This window comes from Vespula pensylvanica, chromosome 3 (assembly GCF_014466175.1).
Source record: "Vespula pensylvanica isolate Volc-1 chromosome 3, ASM1446617v1, whole genome shotgun sequence".
NCBI classification, from domain to species: Eukaryota; Metazoa; Arthropoda; class Insecta; order Hymenoptera; family Vespidae; genus Vespula; species Vespula pensylvanica.
Genome location: NC_057687.1, coordinates 11,903,006 through 11,924,994, shown reverse-complemented (window position 1 = coordinate 11,924,994; position 21,989 = coordinate 11,903,006). Strand labels below are relative to the sequence as shown.

General features: G+C 31.3%; 9 protein-coding genes across 24 annotated transcripts in view; 5 read left to right on the top strand and 4 right to left on the bottom strand.

Annotated features, from left to right (window-relative positions):
• The window catches only part of LOC122627793 (ankyrin repeat domain-containing protein 50-like), a 45,205-nt gene extending 41,860 nt beyond the window's left edge, over positions 1 to 3,345 (top strand). For 2 of the 6 annotated variants that reach the window (XM_043809336.1, XM_043809334.1), the window contains exons 9-16: positions 44 to 290; positions 375 to 558; positions 633 to 849; positions 939 to 1,130; positions 1,211 to 1,464; positions 1,614 to 2,155; positions 2,235 to 2,412; positions 2,616 to 2,766. In XM_043809336.1, coding sequence (XP_043665271.1) covers positions 44 to 290; positions 375 to 558; positions 633 to 849; positions 939 to 1,130; positions 1,211 to 1,464; positions 1,614 to 2,155; positions 2,235 to 2,406 — 1,808 coding nt within the window. In that variant the 3' untranslated portion in view covers positions 2,407 to 2,412; positions 2,616 to 2,766. Of the gene's footprint in view, positions 1 to 43; positions 291 to 374; positions 559 to 632; positions 850 to 938; positions 1,131 to 1,210; positions 1,465 to 1,613; positions 2,156 to 2,234; positions 2,413 to 2,615 lie in introns of all 6 variants that reach the window. The other 4 variants (XR_006326928.1, XR_006326927.1, XR_006326926.1 and 1 more) reach the window with 4 other exon arrangements.
• Positions 3,346 to 3,392: 47 nt separating this feature from the next.
• On the top strand, positions 3,393 to 5,572 carry LOC122627822 (excitatory amino acid transporter 3-like). Of its 2 annotated transcripts, none has more exons than XM_043809395.1 (8): positions 3,393 to 3,816; positions 3,895 to 4,072; positions 4,163 to 4,245; positions 4,330 to 4,513; positions 4,591 to 4,824; positions 4,890 to 5,081; positions 5,163 to 5,297; positions 5,379 to 5,572. In XM_043809395.1, the coding sequence occupies exons 1-8, from the start codon at positions 3,600 to 3,602 to the stop codon at positions 5,518 to 5,520; spliced, it is 1,365 nt and encodes a 454-aa protein (XP_043665330.1). In that variant the 5' UTR covers positions 3,393 to 3,599; the 3' UTR covers positions 5,521 to 5,572. The 2 variants fall into 2 exon arrangements, with proteins under 2 accessions (XP_043665330.1, XP_043665332.1); XM_043809397.1 differs by having other exon boundaries at positions 3,494 to 3,816; positions 5,195 to 5,297.
• A 513-nt stretch (positions 5,573 to 6,085) lies between these two features.
• LOC122627843 (LIM and senescent cell antigen-like-containing domain protein 1) lies at positions 6,086 to 8,494 on the top strand. 5 transcript variants are annotated; one of them, XM_043809434.1, is made up of 7 exons: positions 6,086 to 6,368; positions 6,819 to 6,932; positions 7,022 to 7,134; positions 7,224 to 7,416; positions 7,494 to 7,635; positions 7,751 to 8,009; positions 8,112 to 8,494. In XM_043809434.1, exons 1-7 carry the CDS (start codon positions 6,343 to 6,345, stop codon positions 8,309 to 8,311), a joined length of 1,047 nt encoding a protein of 348 aa, XP_043665369.1. In that variant the 5' UTR covers positions 6,086 to 6,342; the 3' UTR covers positions 8,312 to 8,494. The 5 variants fall into 5 exon arrangements, with proteins under 5 accessions (XP_043665369.1, XP_043665373.1, XP_043665371.1 ...); XM_043809438.1 differs by having other exon boundaries at positions 6,086 to 6,376; XM_043809436.1 differs by lacking the exon at positions 6,086 to 6,368 and adding an exon at positions 6,383 to 6,627.
• LOC122627872 (peptidyl-prolyl cis-trans isomerase A-like) lies at positions 8,487 to 9,983 on the bottom strand. Its single transcript, XM_043809482.1, has 3 exons — positions 9,374 to 9,983; positions 8,662 to 9,258; positions 8,487 to 8,601 (listed from the first exon to the last, which is right to left on the bottom strand). The coding sequence occupies exons 2-3, from the start codon at positions 8,953 to 8,955 to the stop codon at positions 8,506 to 8,508; spliced, it is 390 nt and encodes a 129-aa protein (XP_043665417.1). The 5' UTR covers positions 8,956 to 9,258; positions 9,374 to 9,983; the 3' UTR covers positions 8,487 to 8,505.
• Positions 9,984 to 10,030: 47 nt separating this feature from the next.
• LOC122627825 (golgin-45) lies at positions 10,031 to 12,220 on the top strand. Of its 2 annotated transcripts, XM_043809404.1 has the most exons (7): positions 10,031 to 10,387; positions 10,467 to 10,673; positions 10,746 to 10,999; positions 11,077 to 11,276; positions 11,361 to 11,489; positions 11,570 to 11,795; positions 11,877 to 12,220. In XM_043809404.1, exons 1-7 carry the CDS (start codon positions 10,336 to 10,338, stop codon positions 12,036 to 12,038), a joined length of 1,230 nt encoding a protein of 409 aa, XP_043665339.1. In that variant the 5' UTR covers positions 10,031 to 10,335; the 3' UTR covers positions 12,039 to 12,220. The 2 variants fall into 2 exon arrangements, with proteins under 2 accessions (XP_043665339.1, XP_043665338.1); XM_043809403.1 differs by having other exon boundaries at positions 10,034 to 10,387; positions 10,467 to 10,999.
• A 419-nt stretch (positions 12,221 to 12,639) lies between these two features.
• Positions 12,640 to 17,360, bottom strand: LOC122627799 (hypoxia up-regulated protein 1). 2 transcript variants are annotated; one of them, XM_043809346.1, is made up of 9 exons: positions 17,093 to 17,360; positions 16,865 to 17,002; positions 15,761 to 16,721; positions 15,362 to 15,624; positions 15,126 to 15,259; positions 14,772 to 15,010; positions 14,393 to 14,684; positions 13,851 to 14,280; positions 12,640 to 13,768 (listed from the first exon to the last, which is right to left on the bottom strand). In XM_043809346.1, exons 2-9 carry the CDS (start codon positions 17,000 to 17,002, stop codon positions 13,403 to 13,405), a joined length of 2,823 nt encoding a protein of 940 aa, XP_043665281.1. In that variant the 5' UTR covers positions 17,093 to 17,360; the 3' UTR covers positions 12,640 to 13,402. The 2 variants fall into 2 exon arrangements, with proteins under 2 accessions (XP_043665281.1, XP_043665280.1); XM_043809345.1 differs by having other exon boundaries at positions 17,120 to 17,360.
• Positions 17,361 to 17,726: 366 nt separating this feature from the next.
• LOC122627869 (transmembrane protein 50A) lies at positions 17,727 to 19,967 on the bottom strand. Of its 4 annotated transcripts, none has more exons than XM_043809479.1 (5): positions 19,829 to 19,967; positions 19,174 to 19,329; positions 18,908 to 19,014; positions 18,593 to 18,753; positions 17,727 to 18,521 (listed from the first exon to the last, which is right to left on the bottom strand). In XM_043809479.1, exons 2-5 carry the CDS (start codon positions 19,270 to 19,272, stop codon positions 18,418 to 18,420), a joined length of 471 nt encoding a protein of 156 aa, XP_043665414.1. In that variant the 5' UTR covers positions 19,273 to 19,329; positions 19,829 to 19,967; the 3' UTR covers positions 17,727 to 18,417. The 4 variants fall into 4 exon arrangements, with proteins under 4 accessions (XP_043665414.1, XP_043665412.1, XP_043665410.1 ...); XM_043809477.1 differs by lacking the exon at positions 19,829 to 19,967 and adding an exon at positions 19,451 to 19,582; XM_043809475.1 differs by lacking the exon at positions 19,829 to 19,967 and adding an exon at positions 19,417 to 19,557.
• On the top strand, positions 19,603 to 20,569 carry LOC122627864. Its single transcript, XM_043809470.1, has 4 exons — positions 19,603 to 19,762; positions 19,843 to 20,042; positions 20,115 to 20,238; positions 20,325 to 20,569. Exons 1-4 carry the CDS (start codon positions 19,694 to 19,696, stop codon positions 20,538 to 20,540), a joined length of 609 nt encoding a protein of 202 aa, XP_043665405.1. The 5' UTR covers positions 19,603 to 19,693; the 3' UTR covers positions 20,541 to 20,569.
• Positions 20,570 to 20,659: 90 nt separating this feature from the next.
• LOC122627874 (N-alpha-acetyltransferase 38, NatC auxiliary subunit) lies at positions 20,660 to 21,502 on the bottom strand. The gene is made up of 2 exons (XM_043809487.1): positions 21,105 to 21,502; positions 20,660 to 20,980 (listed from the first exon to the last, which is right to left on the bottom strand). The coding sequence occupies exons 1-2, from the start codon at positions 21,138 to 21,140 to the stop codon at positions 20,738 to 20,740; spliced, it is 279 nt and encodes a 92-aa protein (XP_043665422.1). The 5' UTR covers positions 21,141 to 21,502; the 3' UTR covers positions 20,660 to 20,737.
• Between the last annotated feature and the right edge of the window lie 487 nt (positions 21,503 to 21,989).

Here is a 21,989-nt window from a genome sequence, read left to right as displayed (position 1 = left end):
TTTCTTGCTTTTACTGACTGGACGATCGCAAATTCTCTCGAAGGCCTCGACGAACAGCACAGAGACAATTCTGGATGGACCCCGTTGCATTACGCAGCCTTCGAAGGTCACATAGACGTTTGCGAGGCATTGCTAGAGGCCGGGGCAAAGATCGACGAAGCCGATAACGACGGAAAAGGTGCTCTGATGCTTGCCGCGCAAGAAGGACACGCTACGTTAGTCGAGAGGCTCTTGGTGCACCACGGCGCGCCCATCGATCAACACGCTCACGATGGAAAAACTGCATTGAGGTACGTTCCTCGATGCTTTCAATCGTAGGACGCGTACGCGACGATCGGATCAAAATTTTAATCGCCTTTTCTCTCTGTTCTCAGACTCGCGGCCCTAGAGGGACATTACGACACCGTTAGAATACTGTTGGGCCACAAAGCGGACGTAAATGCGAAAGATGCCGACGGCAGGAGCACTTTGTATATTCTTGCTTTGGAAAATAGATTAGCGATGGCACGTTTTCTGTTAGAACACGCACCCGCTGATGTCGAAGGTAGAGATTCCGAAGTAAGTTTCTTGAACCATAAAGGACCTTCGTCTCAAGGATTAATTAACAACGTGCAAAATATCGTAACGTACAGGGCAGAACTCCTTTGCATGTAAGTGCTTGGCAAGGACACGTAGAGATGGTTGCTTTATTGTTGACGAAAGGAGGTGCGAGCGTGAACGCGTGTGACAACGAAAACAGAACGCCTCTTCACTCTGCGGCATGGCAAGGGCATGCAGCGATCGTCAGACTACTGTTGGAACACGGGGCAACACCCGACCATACTTGCAATCAAGGTGCAACGGCTTTAGGTGCGTTCAAACGTCCAACGTACTTCGGACATATAACATAAAGCAACGTAGTAACAACGGGATTGCTCTTTCCTCATTTACTCGCGTAGGTATTGCCGCACAAGAAGGACACGAACACTGTGTTCGAGCCCTTCTAAATCATGGTGCTGACCCAAGTCATTCGGACCACTGTGGTAGAAATGCGATCAAAGTTGCGGCTAAAAGCGGTCACGATACGGTAGTAAGATTACTCGAAGAACATGCTGCGAATCAGCGAAGCTTAAAACCTACGATCAATGGAGGTTTGTTGGGAGATTCGCTCGATCGAACGACGAGTAAGAAATGATCGTACCTTGTTCTTAACGAATATCTTCCATTTTAGGCGGTGGTGGTAGTAGTAGCGCGACTTCAATAACATCAAATTCGACCGCCGAAACAAAACCCTCCTCGGCGATCTTAAATCCTCTTTCAACGCAATATAGCCCAGCGGAATCGCCAGATTCTACGAAAAGAAGAAGCTGTGTTTCTTTGGGTAATAATTCGAGCAACAGCAAGTCGAGCAGCAATTTGACGGGAAGCACTAAGAGTGATCAAGGAAAATTCAATCAAAACTCTATGGCCAATCAAGTGATTAAGGTGAGTAATGAATAAGTAGTACGAAAGTGTCCATTCCTGGGCATAAATAAGAAAAATTGATACCACTTCCAGTCAAACTATAAATTACTCCATTAAAAATTGTCACGCGAATACGCGAGAAAAATGTGACGCTGTGTTTATAATTTTAGACGCCACTATCTTTCACCCAACAACTTCAACAATGTTCAAGAGGAGCTAAAAGTCGACCACTGAGCAAATTATTGTCACCCTTAAAAAGTGAACCACAAAGTCCAATTTACGCATCACCACCTCACTCTCCGTTAAGCGATAGTCTTATACCTTACTCCCCCACAAACACGAGTCCACCTAGTGCACAAATAGCGGCAAACGTAATACAGAGTCAACTCGGTGTATCGTTGTTAACAGGAAATCAAAACTTACCGTATAAATCGCAAATTGGTGCATGCAATCATCATACACCTGCAATTTACGAGCCCATAAATATAAAAACAGAAATTATCGATAAAAATGACATAACTAAACCGTTCGAGTTAACGAACGAAATGTTAGGTTTGAATATTGGAAAAGATAAAAAAAATAGTATCGAGGAGAGAAGAACCTGTGCTGATACACACTTTACTCGAGATACTCACATGAGAATCATTCTCGGAAACAGTGGAGCTGGCGTTGGTAGGAACGTAAAACATACAACAGAACATACACCTGGAAGGTAAGCCAACACTTGCTATTACTTCTATTCTCGATAACACCAAATATGTATTTTCTATATTTATATCATTTTCTCCTAGTATAAGTAATATAAAGCCAAAGCGCAACGGTTTAGTTTCTAATCCAGCCATGAGATTAGTAGCAGGTGTTAGAAATGGAATTGAAAATGCAACGAATAGAAATAAACCGATCACTACACGTGTAAACGGATTTCAATGGAAAGCAGAAGCTCGTAAAGAAACTCCTTTGTAGGGAAAGGTATTTATTTGTGTTTATATAGCGCTCTCTCATCGAGAATATACCAAATCGCAAACGTTCGATGGAAGTGGTATCAGAATTTAATGACGTACACTAATAAAAAAAAAGAAAAAAAGAAAACAAAATGTCAATGAGTGCTTTCAAACACCGCTTACGCTTATTCCTATCTCGCAATTTTAATGATATGAATGTTCTTTGAACAGGTTGCGCAAAAACCAACACCTCGAAGGAACTCTACGAATCGCTATTGTGGGTGGCGTATTCTCATTACCAAGAAGCGAAAGTCAATACATAAATTTTTCTCCTTTTATTTGAGCAAAATCAAATTACCTCAAATAAAGAAGTGAAAGAAAGTCCAGAAATGTTTTATTCAATGCAAAGCGTAAAACGTTGCATAGTACACAAAACCAAATATAAAACTGCATAGTGATGTATGTAGTCCTAGGTATGTAAACTTATCATGATTTTGTATATATAAATGTAACGTTAATAAATTTCTTTACTGATCTCACTGATATATATATATATATATATATATATATATATATATATATATATATATATAATTACACATCAGATATATATATATATATACATACATCAATTATTGAAATCTTATAAATCTTTAGAATCGTAATTTTAAAGGATGGTTAAATATTGAGATTTTCTTCAGAAGACTGGATGCGAATAAAACGCATATGTGATGTTTTAATGGATAATATAAAAACAATGCAGAATTGTAAAGATATGTATAAATAATATTGAAATATAGAAAAGGATGATATGTTACACAGTTAAAAATACGTAAAATATGGCCTGGAAATTAAAAGCATGTGTAAATACACATCCTTTATGTATTGTGCACGATCATATTTATTGTATTTATACTGTATTAGGTGCGCAAAATAAATAAAAAATAAACTTCTAATTGTATTAATTTGTAATTTGTTATCCATGAATTTGAATAGCAAACCTTAATGATTAATTTACATCATAAAAGATGTTACCATATATAGATCACTTATCAGATAAGAGCTCTATATTCTTGTACACACTTGTCAATTCATCTCACGTTTTCTCTTTAGGTGTTATCATTGCAGAAACATATATGCTCGCATGATATTAATTCATCACATCATATGAAATAATAGATTTAACTTCCTTTCGAGTGAAACTCGTTACACGTTATGAAGCATAAACTAATAATTGCTACATTTCTTGGTGTAAGCGGTGGTATTATATTTGGATTAGTTTTAAAATATTGTACTCCACAGCCGTGGTCCCAACGAAAGATAATGTATATAAAATTTCCTGGAGAAATATTCATGAGTTTAACAAATAGTATAATACTACCATTGGTAGTATCTAGTGTTATAAGTGCAACTTGCAATTTAAGCAAGTCAGGTAAATATCAGAGTAAGAGGTAAATACTTAATTTGATCAAATACATAAAATTCATTTGTTACGCGAATGGACTTATAGGTCCTATTGGATTAATGGCACTGTGCTATTATTCCATGACAACCTCGATAGGAATAATTCTAAGTGTTATATTGACGCAAAGTATAAGGCCAGGTAAATTACTTAACAATAAAAACCTTACATCGGATTTGGCAACTAAACATTTTATGACAATTGATACGCTTTTGGACTTATTACGGTACTTATTGTCAATTTATAAAAATTATAAATATAAAAATTAATTCTCTACTGTTATATCGCATGCCTTTCTTATAAAATCATGTTTCAGTAATTTAATATCAGACAATTTAATTAAAGCATGTTTTATGCAGTATCAAACAGTTTTGAAGGGACCAGAAAATACGACCAAAGGTATATTTATATGCAGCATGTCTCTATAACAATTATAATTAGGTATTTAAACTTTGATATATTAAAAAATTATATACGTTGCAGTACCGATAGACGAATGGGCTATAACGCATCGAGATATACCAGGCACCGATGTAATTGGTTTGGTATTTTTCAGCTTGCTATTAGGTTTAGCAGCTGGCAAGTTGGGTGAAAAAAATAGGCCTCTGTTAAATGTTATAGATTCATTTTCTCAAGTGATGATGAATATTATGAATTGGATAATTATGTACAGAATGAATTTATTTCATTGATACTATGCTTTATATCAAGCTACATTAATATCTAAGCTATTTTTTATCGCAGGATCGCACCAATTGGAATATTTTTTCTTATTCCTGGTAGAATTTTAGAAATGACAGATTTTAGTTTAATATTTAAACAATTAGGTGCTTATATATTAACCGTTTTTATCGGTCTGATATTACAAGGATTTTTAATATTACCAATACTATATTTTCTACTTACACGTAGATCTCCGTACAAAATTATAATGAAACTAGGTCCCGCCTTTGCAACAGCATTTGGAACATCATCGAGGTATATAATATTTGTGTCGTACTATGTATGTACTTATTAAATACGAATTACACAATAACATTTAGTACAGCTACTGTCCCAGTGACGATAAAGTGCTTAGAAGAAGTCGGTATAGATCCCAAAGTGCTGAAATTTGTTGTACCGATAGGTGCTACTATCAATATGGATGGAATAGCATTATATGAAACTGTTGGAGCAATATTTATTATCCAGATGCGAGGATTAAATTTTTCATTATTTAAAATAATAACCATCAGGTTAGTGTGGCTGCGTACACGCGTGAAACATAAATAAAATCGTAATAAAAAAGATATATTTAAAAATCATTATTTTCTAAGTATTACATGCACTATCTCGTGCATTGGTGCAGCTGGATTGCCCAGCGGTGGCTACGTGATGTTAATAATGGTACTAAATTCTATTGGAGTCCCAGTTGATGATATCGCATTAATTATTGCTATTGATTGTTTCGTGTAAGTATAAGTACAAGCATATTTAGATTGCATAAATTATTTCAAGAATTAATATTTTTATTTCCATGCTATATCTCATAGGGATCGATTCAGGACAACTATAAATATTATTTCCGACGCTTTAGGATCTGGTATAATATCTTATTTACTTACGAATAAATACAAGCAATACGGAAATACGATGTTTGCGGAAACGCAATCGTTGACCAAGATAGTGAAATAAATGGTGTACAAGTAAAATAATATATTTCAATAAAAATATGACGTCGGAGAAAGAGCCGAGTTATTCATCAATTCTTTCCGGGATGTGGTAAAACATCGTTATCATTATTTCTCGTAAATGTGTTATTTCAAAACCACCTTTATAAATTGAGATATTTATGTCCGAAAAGAATACCAATTTTATTTACCTATGAAAATTTTCCTCCCCTTCGAAATAAAATCGTAATTTAGAATATTTCTGTTAGTTTTTATTATATTCTTAAAACTTTCATCTGAAATTTAAACACCGATGTCTGCTTGAAAAAAGACGAATGCAAACACCCAATTGTCCTAATGAATATTTGTAATATTTAAATTTAGTATTTCTCTTGATACATTTCTGTGCCGAATACATTGTCCAGTTTTAAACATATATTGATACGGACTTTTGTAGTTAATTCATTAGAAATTTCTACTTTAGTATTTTTATCATATTTCTGTACTGATATTCTCATTAAGAGTAAGGTAGCATCGTTGGTAATTGAAACGGCGATTGGTTAGATTCTTTATGAAAAATATTAAAATGGCGCTGCTTACATCGACCGAAAAATTTAATTAAGAACGAAATTATGAATACAGATTTCGAACGTGTCTAATCGATCGTTTATCAAATATAACGTATTGATTTTAATGTAACCAAATGAGTAGTTATTTTAGTGCATTATATTGAAAGGATTACATTAACGTAGTGTTACGCCCTTCCTCGTATAAGGGCACAATCATATTTCTACAATTTGATTGGTCACTATCCCACTCGAAAAAAGGATGGATATGGAGAAGGTGGATGCATGACGTAAACATCATCTTTAGGTATATAGGTATATACTCAATTTCATAAATGTAAGCTTTATAAATACTCTTGTCGATAAATATATCTGATCGGGCAGTGTATATGGTGACTGACAGGTGATGTCATTATTCTTACGTAGTACGTTGCTTTTAATAAACTTGCATTGACAGTTATCAAAGTCGTGTGATATTATCTTTAGTTAAGCGTGCATGAAACTAAAGAACTGATTGATAAATTGCACTGAACTATAATTAACTGTCATCATTAAAATATGCCGGGGTAAGCATTAGTGTAATTTTTTTGAACAAATTTATAGACTGGTGACCATTAAATGTTTACTTCATCCACTTGATCAAGCAGGTATTTTCATCATAAAACTCTCTTGAATCAACTTTTCTTTCAATTTGTAAATAATTTATCTATTATTTTGAACAATATAATGACTGTAAGTAAACGATATTTGTTTATAGCGTTACAGGAATGTCGTTGGATCATATGTTCTGTTCTCGATGCCGAGAGGGCTTTGTGGCACACGAAAAGATAGTTAATTCTCATGGTGAATTATGGCATCCTCAGTGTTTCGTGTTAGTTAAATATATAATGAAAAAGATGTATAATCGACAACATCATTGTTATAACGACGATATTAATTTTTTCTATTCATATATTATAGATGTGCACAATGTTTTCGACCATTTCCAGATGGAATTTTTTATGAATTCGAAGGCTACAAGTATTGCGAGCATGACTTTCATGTTTTATTTGCACCTTGCTGCGGCAAATGTGGTATATATTTTCTTTCATGCTTTATCTCGGAAAATTCTTAAATTTATAGAATTTCTTTAGATACGGTATAACGATTTATATCTGTTTAGGAGAATTTGTCATTGGTAGAGTAATAAAGGCAATGAATGCAAATTGGCATCCAGGATGTTTTCGGTGTGAAGAATGTAATGGAGAATTAGCAGATGCAGGTTTTATCAAATGCCAAGGCAGAGCTCTTTGCCATACCTGTAATGCTCGCGTAAAAGCTGGTGCTCTTGGAAAGCATATTTGTCATCAATGCCAGTATGGCTTCTATTTATTTATTTTTTATATTGTGATTTTAAAAATAGATATTAATGTATGGTTCATTTTTTAAATAGTGGCGTTATCGATGATAAACCATTGCGTTTTCGTGGTGAAGTTTACCACCCGTATCATTTTAATTGCACGGCATGTGGAATAGAACTTAATTCAGACGCAAGAGAAGTTCGTTCTAGGCCAGGTTATGCTGCCAATGAAATGGTAAAATAATAAATAAAGATTTTTAATATTCTAATAACGTATATGTATGTATATATATATATATATATATATATATATAAATATTATATTAACACTTATACGTTATCATTTTCAGAATGAATTATATTGTTTGAGATGCCATGATAAAATGGGTATTCCTATTTGCGGTGCTTGTCATCGGCCTATAGAAGAACGCGTTGTAACTGCATTAGGAAAACATTGGCACGTAGAACATTTTGTATGTGCAAAATGTGAGAAGCCGTTCCTTGGACATCGTCATTATGAGAAAAAAGGTCTTGCATATTGTGAAACACATTATCATCAACTTTTCGGAAATCTTTGTTTTGTATGCAACCAAGTAATTTCTGGTGATGGTAAGTATAACATTTGTTAATAATTAGACACTTGAATTGAAACATTATAAATTATAATAAGAAATGTTAAAATCTATAATCGTATCTGTAATATGTTTTCAGTTTTTACAGCCTTAAATAAGGCATGGTGTGTTCATCACTTTGCATGCGCGTTTTGTGATCAGAAGATGAATCAAAAAACAAAATTCTTTGAATTTGATTTAAAACCCGCATGCAAGAAATGTTACGATAAATTCCCCCAGGAACTAAAGAAGCGTATGCGACGAATGTACGATTCCAATCCCAAAAGGATACCAGCTTAATATTTTATATCAGATGGAAAAAGAAAAGATGATCTTAATATTTTCTTAACATTTTTTTAATGTTTTCCTATCTTTAATATGTAATCTTTGCATTAAGGTGCCTTATGAAACCACAGATAAAATTTGTTATATATTGAGATATGTTATACTAATTATTAAAGGATAAATATTGACGTACCACTAGACCATTTTTATTATTTATGGATATTGCTTTTTGATGATAGAACTCCACAATTTGATATGATAATAGATTTTATTGGCTTGCCAGATTTTGTGCCATATTCTTCAATCTAACGATAAAAATTAATATAATTTACTGCAACACAAAGTTTGAGATTATATTTTACTACCTTATAGATTACAGAAAGATTGGATACAACTTTTCCAAATACTACTCTTCTACCATCCATTGTTTTCAATGTTTTAAATGTTAGATTAAATTTAGAATTATTTTCTTTCATATCATTGGTTTTATACATAGAAAGTACACCAGGACCAGCATGACGCAAATTGAAATTTTCGTCCTTGAAACTATCTCCATATATGGATGTACCACCAAGGCCATTAAATTTCACTACATCTCCACCCTGACACCAATATCCCGGAACAATACGATGAATTGGAGTATTTCTATATACAGGCATTACATCACAATTATAAAATAGATTAAAAAAATAACATTTCTACGTTTATTTTACTTGTAAGATAATCCATTTGTTCCACGACAGAAAGCTTCAAAATTCGCACACGTTTTAGGTACGATATCGATATAGAGTTCGATCACAATGGTTCCCAAAATTTGTTTATTTTCTTGATCTTTGATCTCTAAAAAGCACCTACTTCTAACTGATTGATCTAAAGTATGAAATAGTGCTGCATCATAGAGCATACAATAGTCCTTCTTCATACCTGGCGTTACAACAGTCCTTTTTAATTTTTCGGTTTTCCTATTTTAAAAGTATAAAAATATGTGTATGTGTGTGTGTGTGTGTGTACGCATATATATTTTTCAATGATTTATTACGTACAATATTAAACATTTCAAGCTTATTTTCAATATACCTTTTTTTTTCAACATCTAATCTTGCTCTCAAATGTTTCCAATCTTTTATAAAATCTGCTGCAGTATATTGACTAGATACCTGATTTATTTTTTTAAGCAATGCATCATTTTCTTTCATAATTTTTTTATTTTCTAAATGTTGGGTTTCAAATTTACTTTTATATGTATATTTCTTTTGCCAGCAATCAACAACACCCTGCAATCAGATGTTCTTTCAGCAAAATCTTATATCACTTTATTATTATTTCCAGAAAAGAGAGCTAAATAATTACTCCTAATCTAGTGATAATGTTTAAAGATTTTAACAAATTCATATTTTCTTTATCCAGTTCCCTGACTCTTCTGGCGTCGACTTCTAAACGACGTGGCTTAAAATATACTTCTACGTTAAATTTAGGAGGTTTGCTATCTGTTTTCGGAACAATATTTTTCATTTTCTGCAGGTGTTCCAGATAATTTTTGTAATTAAGCCGTTTTGGAATATTCACCTTAAATTGACGTTAATACACTTTACTTCGTAATAGGTATAATATATGATATAAATGCATCAACTCTCTTAACTTTCATACTTTTTTAAGGCGTTTTTTACTTTTAGACTTTTGACTTTTATCATCTTCTTCCTTTATTTTTTTCATATTTATACGATTATAAATATGTGTGTGTATATATAACGTTTATATTCAACGTTTAATTTTATAAAAAATATTTTAATCCGACGTTGATTTGCTGTACACGCATAAATTTAAAATGCGATCATTGATAACATTTCGATATATCGATGATTTATATATCTCGTTCCTCGCATTGTTTGCGATATTATCGTCGACGCATCAATATCCAACTATCTGAACTAAGAGGAATCGTGCGTGATGAGTATGCGGTTATTAATTTTTAACAGGTGATTAATAATTAAGATTATTTACAAAGTTGTGATATTTATAAAATTTGTGAATTGATAAATATGGCTGGTATCGCGGAGAATCACAAAAGCAACTGTCAATTGAAAGCAAAAGGTTAGAAAGTATTTTTATGATTCTTTTAGGTGTGCCTATGCGAAGCTTTAAAAATTTAATAATAATTTTACATTTTAAGATGTCCAAATAATGGATTGCATCGGACGTACGCAAGGAGATGGAATGGAAAATGTAGTTATGATTGAAAATGAGGTCAAGCAATCTAAGTGTCGTCTTAATGATAGTCTTATTTACTACCCAAAGAATTTAAAGCAATCTGTATTAACGCCTCCAGTTACTCCTACCGGTACTATCGTAAATCTTATTCCAAAAAACATCACAAAGGGTAAAAGACAAATTTTAAATTCCTTAAAAACAAAAGAACCCAAATTTGTACCTTACGAACCATACAAAGCAGCAGTTAATCCTATCGTTCCGGTTGAGAAAAAAAATAAAAAACATTCCAAGTGGGATACGAGTATTAATGTAGCAGCTACGGACGTTGCTAAATTGAAGATTAATGATGTAAATATTGAGAAAGAAAGAAGTAATGAAAAAGGTGAAAAGGAAGAATCTAATTGGAATAAGGAAAAGAAAATCTATGAAACTGAAATACAAAAGCTTAAAGAAGAGAATAGTCAATTAGAAAACCAATTAAAATTCCAAGCACAGGTATAACAATAAGATGCTTTAAAGTCATAATTTGTTTTAATTGTCTTAATGTATCGTTTATATATATTATTATATAGGTAAATGGCGAATTAAAGAATCTGCTAGTAGCAGCTGTAGGCGAAGATCTTGAAACTAAAGTACATTTACTTACTGAAGATAAGTTACAACTTGCTCGAGCACTTTTAAATTCTGCTCAACATCTTAGTACTCATCAAGAGCAAACAGAGTGGTTAGCGGGGCAATGTGAAGTTTGGAGGAGTAAATTTTTAGCTAGTAGGTAATTAAAATTAAATTAACAATAATCGCACTAAAAAAGTATCCAGACAAGAAATACCAGCGACTAAATTAATTGTTGTAATAGTTTAATGGTAGAGGAACTTGCAAGATGGAAGGCTGCCCTTCGTCAAAGAACGACCGATCTTCAAGAATCTATAAAAAGATTATTGGAAGAGCGTAAAAATATACGCGATGCGTCTCTTAAAACATATAGGTATCTATATTTAAATGTATATAATATCTGTCATTGAATACCGCATGTATTTATACTAACATTATTATATTTTACTTTAGAACTCTTAGTATTCTCTTAGAGAGTTTCGATCCTGTTCGAGCAGCGTCATACAAACGTCATGCATTGCCAAGTACAAATGTCATAGATTTGGCACAGGGCTGTTGTCAATTAGCAGAAATTTTAAAAGTTCAATTATTAAGTGGCATGTTGAATACAATATCAAACAAAGATATTAATATAACTGGTTTGGAAATGCAAACATTAGCAGAAAAAAATGCAGAGCAAGTTAGTTTTTAAGAATGATCTCGACTAATTAACAAATTGTAAACATCTTTTTAAAATGAATTAAAACACTTATGTTTACAGTTACTTATGAGTCCAAATCTACTTATGTCAGGAAGACAAGATGCTGCTTGTAGCGCAGTCATGGGCGCAGCTTTTGCTATCGGGGGTCAAATTTTTATTCCACGAGAGCCATCTAATATTAGTTGTTGTCCAAATTGCAGTGGTGAAATAAATCAAATTTGAAAATAATTTTTCCATAAAAGAATTTTCATAGAACCGTAATTTATAAATGATTTCTGATGCCGTAATTAGGTCAACAGGATCGATTTGTCATTACCAGGCCTATGAAGATATTTCAATCGATACGAATAATTACAATAAAGATTACATGTGTTAAAGATAGAAAAATAAAATCGTTAAAAATTTTTTTATGTATATTTCCCGTTTCATTCCAATTTTATATATTTTCAGTTTTATTTGCATAAGTTAATAAATAATATAATCAATATTTAAAACTACATATGTATCCATTAAAATAGTAAACGTTTCTCATAATAAGATATTAAATAACTTTTAATAAGCTGTTTACACATCATATTCATTTATAGTTAAAATATTTATAAGTAAAGTCTTTTCAAAGTTGTTTCAAAATTGTAGGGATTCATTATACGAGTATAACGGATAACATACCCTAAAGATAGAGTGATATATTGGTAATTAATAAAATTTTCATTTTTTTGAAAGTATAATATTATGCAATATAAAACTTACTAAGATCGGTAATAAATTTTTAATTCATTTCTTTTTTGTTCAAACATTCTTTGAAAACATTCTTGTGCCATAATTCATCGAAATGCTATTGTATTGTAGAAGATAAGTTACGTACAAAATTATTTCTTAAATAATGCACATACATGTCATCTCATATCACAAATTAATACCTTGGAGCATTACGTCTCTCTCTCTCTCTCTATTATATATATATATATATAATGTGTGTATGTACATATATACACACATCGCACACAAACACTTATGTGTGTATTCGTATATATACGATAGAACCAATTAATAGTTACCTGCATGAGACGACGGCCCACACACACACACCATTAGAACATTTTATTTAACATTTTTTTTTATAAATCGTTTTATCGTATTTGCTTTATAATTAGAAAACAAATGCAATAAATTGTTGAACTTGCAGCCATTTGTCATTTTTTTTAAATATTTAATAAAATGATTATTATTAAATTAATTAGAAAGAAATAGAATATAAATTAGCTTTAAAGCCAACTTAAACTTGGCACTTGACAAAAGATGTTTAGTAATAGTGTAGTCTTTTTGTGCTTGACAATGCTGCACTTGATTGCGCTTCATGATAATATAATGATAATATGATAATTACAATTTGTTATAAAAACTTCTAGATAATTGAATCGAAAATATTTTCAAATTAATTTATATAGATGCCGCAGTAGATATTCGTATTTGATTTGTTAAATACATTCGTAAAATTGTCCTACACAGTGGTGATTTGCCTAAGTTGTTGATCGATATGTACCCGATCATTAATGAAATTTCACACATTGAAAATAAATTATATTTTAAAGTTCTTGATGTATTTCCTCTTGATCTCGTTCATTATTCGTTTTCGTATTATCATTTTCTGGCAAAATTAACGTATCCTCTGTTACGTCTTCCGTATTTGACTGTTCTGATTGAATATCAATATCCGGAACAGACGTTGGTTCCACATCTGGTAATTGTGTTGCATTTATTGCCTGATCAGATTTATTTTCCGTGTGATTCGTTGTTTCTGGTTTTGGTCTCCAGATTTTTGCTTTATTTACAAGATATTTAACTTCTCTATCGAGTAGTGCCATTTTGTTTGCAATATCGCGAACTTTGTATTTTACCGATTCGTACAAAGGTGTTTCAGCAAATGATTTTACGATTGTATCGTAATATTCCTAGATAAATAAAAAAAATTACATATAAACTCGTAAAATAATTCACAAAGTATGAAGAATATATTGTTGTGATTATACATACCTTTGTTTCGTTGATCACTTTTTCCAATGTTTCAATCTCTATTTGCGTAAATATGTCATTAGTTAGACTTAAGTTACGCATATTCTGCAAAAATATTGTACTTCCGTTTAACATAGACACCATTCCTTTCAGCACTTCTGGCCGTTCTTTATGTTCATAAACTCTTTCGTATACGTCGTTTGTCAACTTTTGTAATGTCATTAATTTTTCTTCATATATTTCTGCAGTTGCATCAAATCCATCTTCATATAGCCATTCAGAAATTTCTGTACACGCTTTTAATATTTTCTCTGTTTCTCCAGAAGTCGCTGCTGCAGCATAATCCTCCATTTCTAATTTTTGCTGTGCATCAATCACAAATGATTCAAGATTATTTAAAGCTGTCTCGCGCCGTGTTTTTTCTCGATCATGTTGATCAAGGTAATGAATCCTGTAAAAACAAGTACCATTGTTCTATAATCTGTGAAATACTCCGCGTGTGTAAATATACTTTATTAATATTAAATTCAATCATAGAAATATTTTGTTTGAATGATATTTACTTTTCAATCGATTTCGAAAATTTCTTTTCGTCTAACGTCTTTGAACCTAATTTGATCTCTTCTGCGTTAATAGGTTCTTTTATAGTTACAGTAATAGATTTCTTTTCTTTCTCGGATTTCTCTGTCTTGTTTCCTGCCTTCTCTTCGTTTAACTTGGTCTGATTTTTACTCTGAGATTTGTCTTCTGTTTCTTTGGAAGGAGGATCTGAATATTCGTGCTCTTCGTGTACTGGCTTAATATCTTCTTTTGTTGATTCTTCAGTTTTTTCAATTCTCTCTTTATTATCAGAACCTGCGAAATAAGGATAAAAATGTTAAAAAGTTTAAGGACGTTTTGGACGTTCGTATCATCATTTTTTGTACAGTTTTTAAAACGGACCAGCAAAGAGTTTACTAATAGTTGAACCAAGCATTGAAAATGTACCCTCTTCTTCCTCAGCAGTGGTTCCTGTTTTTTCTGAGACCAATTCTACATTTACTAAATTAAGTAAACCACTTTCGTCCATATTGAAATGAGCTTTTATCCCTTTACTTTCAGCTCCTTCTTTAGCATGCTTTTCTAAAGCTTCAGCCACACCTGTTAATTTTATAGTTGATAAGTTCAAATTTCCGACGGCACTGTAATCATATAAATAGAAATTTTTCTTTAATAATAATTTCCCATTGAATTACATATTAAACGACAATGAATTCAGAAAAACACATATCATGTGGATTATGTGTATGTACTTACTTCATTTCACTAACGGGTAAATGATCTAATTCAGCATAATTTACATGAAATTCGAAATCTTCAGTATGTTTGTTAAATGTAATAATCTTTTTTTGCGGATAAGCATTCATTTTATTAAAAAGAGTTCTTCTAACCTGTAGACAATGTGTGTGCATGTGTGTGTGTGTGCGTATTATTACGATTAGATTGCAATATTCACAAATGGAGATAAAAATGATGAACTTTTAATTTATTACCTGTTTTATTCTGCCATCGGCATTTCTATCAAATACAATTTGAATAGGAAACAAAACTGCATCTTTTGTTATAAATTTCGTTACTTTAAAACCTTGACTGAGATCTGCTGCTTTATAAACGGCACCTAATGCAGCAGATTCATCGGTATTCATGTTTTTAGATAAGTCCGTTTTCACATATTCCATCAATTTTTCTTGTACTTTTGGCATACGTGTACCAGCTCCCACCAGAACTACTTGAGATATTGCATCCATTGTCAAAGCTAAAATAATATACAATGCTATTTTTATATATAATACCAATTAGCTTCGTCGATAAAATGTTTCAGTCAAACATTAGTTTTATGACATTTTAATAAAACAAATTACGATAGCCGCTCACGTATTTAGAAAATTTACCTGAAGTTTCTAGAGCATTTTTTACAGGATTTGACACACGTTCAAATAAATCAGAACAAATATTTTCCAAAGTTTCTCTGGTAACTTGTAATCGAAAATCATAATCGTCTATCAAACCTTCAATTTGCGCAAAATGATCGGCATTGGCACTAAGTACATTTTTAACGCGTCCAGCTTCTTTGAAGAGTTTTGCCATTGCTCTTGGACTATTAAATATTGAATTTGGAGTTTTATTTAAAGCGTCAAACTCTTTTGCCAAATAATGTTGCAATCTGATCTGCATTTCTAATCCTCCAAGGGTGCGATCAAACCCTACACCCAATATGTTAACATGAGGATTAGTTTCGACAAATCCTTTTTCCTTTGTTTTAACATTTTGATAACTGACCACTGTTGCTGTTGTACTGCTGGCTCCCATATCATAAAACATTACGTATTGAATAGAATCATTAATTTCCTTTCTACGAAATATACCGTAATTCAAAGCGACTGCGGTATAGTCATTGATAAGTTGTAGTACTTTGATTTCTGCAAGTTCAGCTGCTTGTAACAAAGCTCTTCTTTCAGCTTGATTGAAATATCCTGGTACAGTGATCACTGCTTCATTAATTTTTTGTCCAGCAGAAAGTTCTGCAAATTCTTTTCCTTTGTGAAGCATCTGTGCAAGCAATTCTTCCGGCGTATGGGTAATATTTTCATGGACTTTGAATGCTATCGTTTGTCGTTCGTCATCAGCTATTATATCATGATAAGGAAATCTCTTGGAATAAAGTTTAATCATCGGATTATCTATAGACTTCCCTAAAAGATCTAATATGTAAGAGAAAGAGCTTTGTGGAAATCTAAGTCCTACAACTTGTGCATCTTCGCCAAATGTCCGTTCTCCGTCTCGAAATGCTATCGTAACCGGTGTTTTTCTTTTCGATTCTTTATTCAGAGCTATTTCCATAGGTACACCTGGCTACAAAAATAATGAAGATTTTAAATAATTTAATTCTTAAATTGTATTGAATAATTTATTTCTTAAACATATATTAACTTAGGATTAATTATTAAGTATGACTATAGTAACTAATAGTAACATATTAAATGTATTTCGCGTACCGAAACGATAGCAACTTTCATCCATTCGCTGCCAATGTCAATGCTCATGACAGCTATTTCTTCACTTTGACCAATTAAAGCAGCAATTACGACTACAAATAGCGTTATTGCTGACATCTTTACAAATGCGATTTCCATCTATGCGTAATATAAAAAATATAAAATTATTAAAGAATTTTTCTTAACGGTAACCACGAAGTATCGACGTATGAGCACGAGGATAACTACTTTGCTATTAAATTTGGTTATGATTACCGGCAGGCTAAAACAGCATCCGAACTAGAGATATTATGCGTTAAAACTATCTTCTTACTTTCTATTTTTTTTTCTTTTAACAAAATTTTATACAAAAAAGAATAAATGTTATCTTTATATCATTAGGAACGCACAAATGTTGACAACATCACAAACGTTAGTTAACAACAAACGTTTTAAACTAACAAAAAACAGAACGCACTCGCGAATTTCGCGATACCTGCATGGGCCATGTGTTTGTGTGGCATAATATCATTGGTTAGACACTCTTTGAGGATGATATTCTATTGGGCCGCGTTGTCAAATCAAAACTGATTAGGCGCGATAAGAAATGACGAGTGAAATTCAAAAAATTAAATGTAAGGCTATCAGGAACGAACTATGGTATTTTTTCTCATTTATAAATTGACTTTTCTTTTTTATGAATTTATAGATGTTGTAACATATATTGCATATCAAAATGTACAAATCGATGAAAATAAAAGAAAAGAAAGTTAGATTATTTACATTTATATATATAAAACGATTTTTATGTCATTAAAGAAAGAGATCATTCAATCTCTCACTGCATACGTTAGGACAGAGGATTAAAAAAAATATTAGATTACACTGCATTAATTCATGTTATAAATTTATTACGAAATCATTCATTATTTATGTAAAATGAAATTTAAATTAATAAGATCTTTATTAGAAAAAGCAGATATTCCGATTGAATTCCAAACAATTTAACAAATATTATTGAACTTGAAGAAAACCGTGTACAGCAGGTAAAAAATAACATGTAATATTGAAAGTGATTAAACCTTCTTACATTTTACAATTATATAACAGACCTTTTATATTATTAAAATGGTTACAAAGATCTATCAGGATATTTCTTTACGTGTAATTGTAAGCACTACTGTGTATACTTGAATGTAATTATTCATAATTAGAAAATAATAACATTTTTATATTTACTTAAATATTATGTGAAATATTAAGATCGTCGCATCCACATTTAAGTATTCTTTATAATATCTTTGGATTGCAATTTTCAATGTATGTGTTGTTAATGGTATTATTATCATACGACTATATGCGAAACTTTATATAAAAGCAAATAATTGTTAATTCTTATATTTTTATAATCTACTAAATATTCAAATTGATGAATACTTATGAGATTTAAATCAGTTCAAAGTTGAAATATTTATACTACCACATTTGCTACCATATTTTGAAAATATAAGTATATTAATATTTAAAAGCAATCCTTTATGTAACTTTTGTATGATTTTATCGAAATAACTCCGCTAATACTGATCTTCGGTTCGACCAAACTTATATGTCATAGATCCCAAGAATATAAATACATTTTGTAAGAATAATCCTATTCCAGGCCAGTAATGTCGAGCACCTAAAATATATTTAGTTTAGATACCAGTATATATATGTATATATAAGCTGTTTTCTACTATTATTACTTACTTAGAGCTACGAAATCTGCAAATAAAATCCAGCAGGCTGCAATGACTGCAGCAAAGCCTATAACAAAGCCAACAAATAACCAACTTCTTGCTCCTCTGACTCCTAGACGTCCACCATTATAATCATCTCCTCTTATTTGAGCATTTGATACAGAGTTGACCCTGCGTTAAAAACAATTTACTTTTAATACTGCTCACAATGCTATAGGATATATATAGGAATCCAATTAAAATTTTACCAACGATAACTTGCAAATATTTTTTTTAATAATAGATCTTTTGTTTTATTACTCTTAATCGATATAATCAAACTTACATAAATAAAGATATTGTACCAAATATACCGCACACATGATAAGCAGTTACCATATCTGCAGGATACTTTGCATGAGCATCTATTATAAACCACCATCCTACAAAAAACTGCAACAATATTTGATGGATAAGAAATAGGAAATGAATATGAAATAAATTAGTATTATATGATAGAAAAAATAAATCATGTGTTGAAAAAATGTTAAAAAGAATATAAAAAAAAAAAAATGTCACTCCCTAGTAATAATTAGAAATTATTAAATTTACCAATGTACTAGCCAAAATCGATACTAATGCATTTCGTTTCTCCACTCCCTCGAACCACACGCATGTTGGAATTTGTACATTTTCTAGGCACGATGTCATTTTTTTCAGTTCTTGTTTACTCGATGTAGAACTTTATTCTGACAAACAGAAGCTAACCTAAAATGACATGTCAACAAGGATTAGAGGTAACAGGAAAAAGTTCTCGAACTATAAACAACAAATAATCAAGAAAAGAAATACAACGTGTGCTTTTACGATTCTTCTAAACATACGCCACCTATTTTTATCGCATATTTTGAAATAAACTTCAGGGAACAAATTGTTTAGAAAATAATAAGCGGTGGTAAGCTTGAATTTTAAATCACTGGAAGAACAAACTTCATTGTTTTCAGCAATCTTTCTGAATAAGTACAAACGTGTGTGTGTGTGTGTGTGTGTGGTATGTATGTATACAAATATAGAACTTAGAACACCGTAAGATTTCGATACATAAAGGTTATAAAATTATTTAACGATCGGAATGAGTTTAACGAAGATGACATTTTGTTCAATTTTTAAAACATTATTCAGGAAAACAGCACCTGTTATGGTATAATTTATTTTACAATGATTATTATTTAGATATTTTGTATTATATATACTATATTACTAATACCTTTATGTACGTAGTGCTTGAGTCCGTTATTCGTTAATTGTTCGTCGCAAAGAGAATCAAAAATTACAGAAGAATATAAATTAAAGTTACCGGATGTAGATACCTTGACATATAATTATATGATAAAGCAGTCAACTTTAAATGCAGTAAATAATGCTTCTGAACTTTTAACCATTACATATGCAGCCATAGAAGCTGCAAGTGTAGAATACAGGTGATAATCGTGTCGCATAATACGAAGTAATTATATATTAATATTTTATTATAGGACAAAATTTTATTTTAGGACATTGTTAATAAAATTAATTAATCTTTACAAAGATACTATAGAAAATGAATTTGCTGATTATCATGGGGATGCAATAGTTCAAATTAGAGGGGAAACGCAAGATAAAAAAGAAATGCTTACAGTAAGATGTTTAAATTTATTTAATAAGTACTTTGCAAGTAATTATAGTCATATTTCATAAGTTCTTTTAACTGTTTTGTTCTGTAGCAACTTATCAGTTTTATGCAGTATGTACGTAAAATGGCTGATTCGGCTACTGAAATATGTTACACATATGGTATGAACAACTTATGTTCTACCCTCAGTCAAAGAGTACATGATGCGATTAAAAATGTAGAAAAAGAAATATATAATAACCAACAATTAGAAAAAGAATATCTTTGTATACAACAGGAATGTATAATAAAAACTAAAGAACCTTGAAAAATATAAACAACTTGTCGGAGCAATATTACTATAAAAATAAAAATTCTAAGAATATATTATTATATCATTATATATCATACAAATATATGATATCTATAATGTGGAAGATAGAGAAATAATGGGATATGAGTTCACTATATTATTGTAATAAAGATGATAACGCATTATTTACATGATATCTTAAAAAGAATCATTCAAACATCTAAATGGATTGTCACGATATGTCGACCAGGTACCATCACTAATCCAAGAGCTCTTGCTTCTGTGTGATCTTCGGATAAAAATTCTATACACGATCCCAAAATTACGTTAGCATCTCGATCAGTACAGAGAAATGCACCTGTTAATACTCTACCATCTGTCATTTTAATTCGCAAATGTCGATTCAACCATCCCCTTAATTTTTGTTTTGCAGGTGACTCCTCGCAATCTAAAGTCTAATAATTTTACAAATTAATTACAAAAGATATGTGCAAATAATAAAATATTATGAAACTTGACATGTAAGAATATATACAAAATATATAGACTATTAATTTATTTATTTATATAATTAACTACCTCTCCATTTCCATGAACATATTCTTCTTTTGACATATTTATACGATCTTATTCCTTCTTTCGCGGTACAATTGTTATAAAGTTATGATATTAAATAATATCAGATGTTTACCAGTTTTACTAGATCGTAGATTTTAACAATATCATATTCTGTTTTGGCCAAAAGAAATTATAATACATCAAAACATGAAAAGGCATGCCTTCACGATAAACTCGAAATCGCTTTCTCGAAATTGAACAATCGCACTTTTATACCTAACTTCAGTATGAAAAAAATGGCCAACCTGATTGGTTTCTTTTCGATGATTTGTTTAGTAATTTCTCCGAACGTAATTATAATTTCACTTAAATCATCTATTTATTTAACAAATTTTAATAATACTGTATTTAAATGAAAACAATAGACTATTGAAAATATATCGAAACTATGGAAATAAAACTATAAATCGACTATAAATTTTTTGGACGTTAACTATGAATAAGCGACAACTCGTACTTGCAAATTAAATTAATTTAGGAGTAAAATGAGAATCTGCCTTATATATAAATAATAGTAAATTACTCATGTAGCTTTATTAATTAGTCAAATGTAATATTATTGTACAATAAAGAGCGACGTGACTAGGAAAAGTCTATATGTACGAAAAGTGGAGAAATGGTATGAACCAGAGAGAAGCGTAAGATCAATACGGAGAGTCATCCCCACTACTGGCACGCAGTACTTTATATACCTACGCCGGCGGCAATAAACGCCACAACGGAATTCTATTGGTCGCCTCTAAAACGGCGACGTCCTATGAGATCGCAGCGGCAAATCACTCTTTGCTGATTGGTCAACACTCTGAGCAGTCTTCCTCTTATAGCGTATGCGACTTCAGCGATACG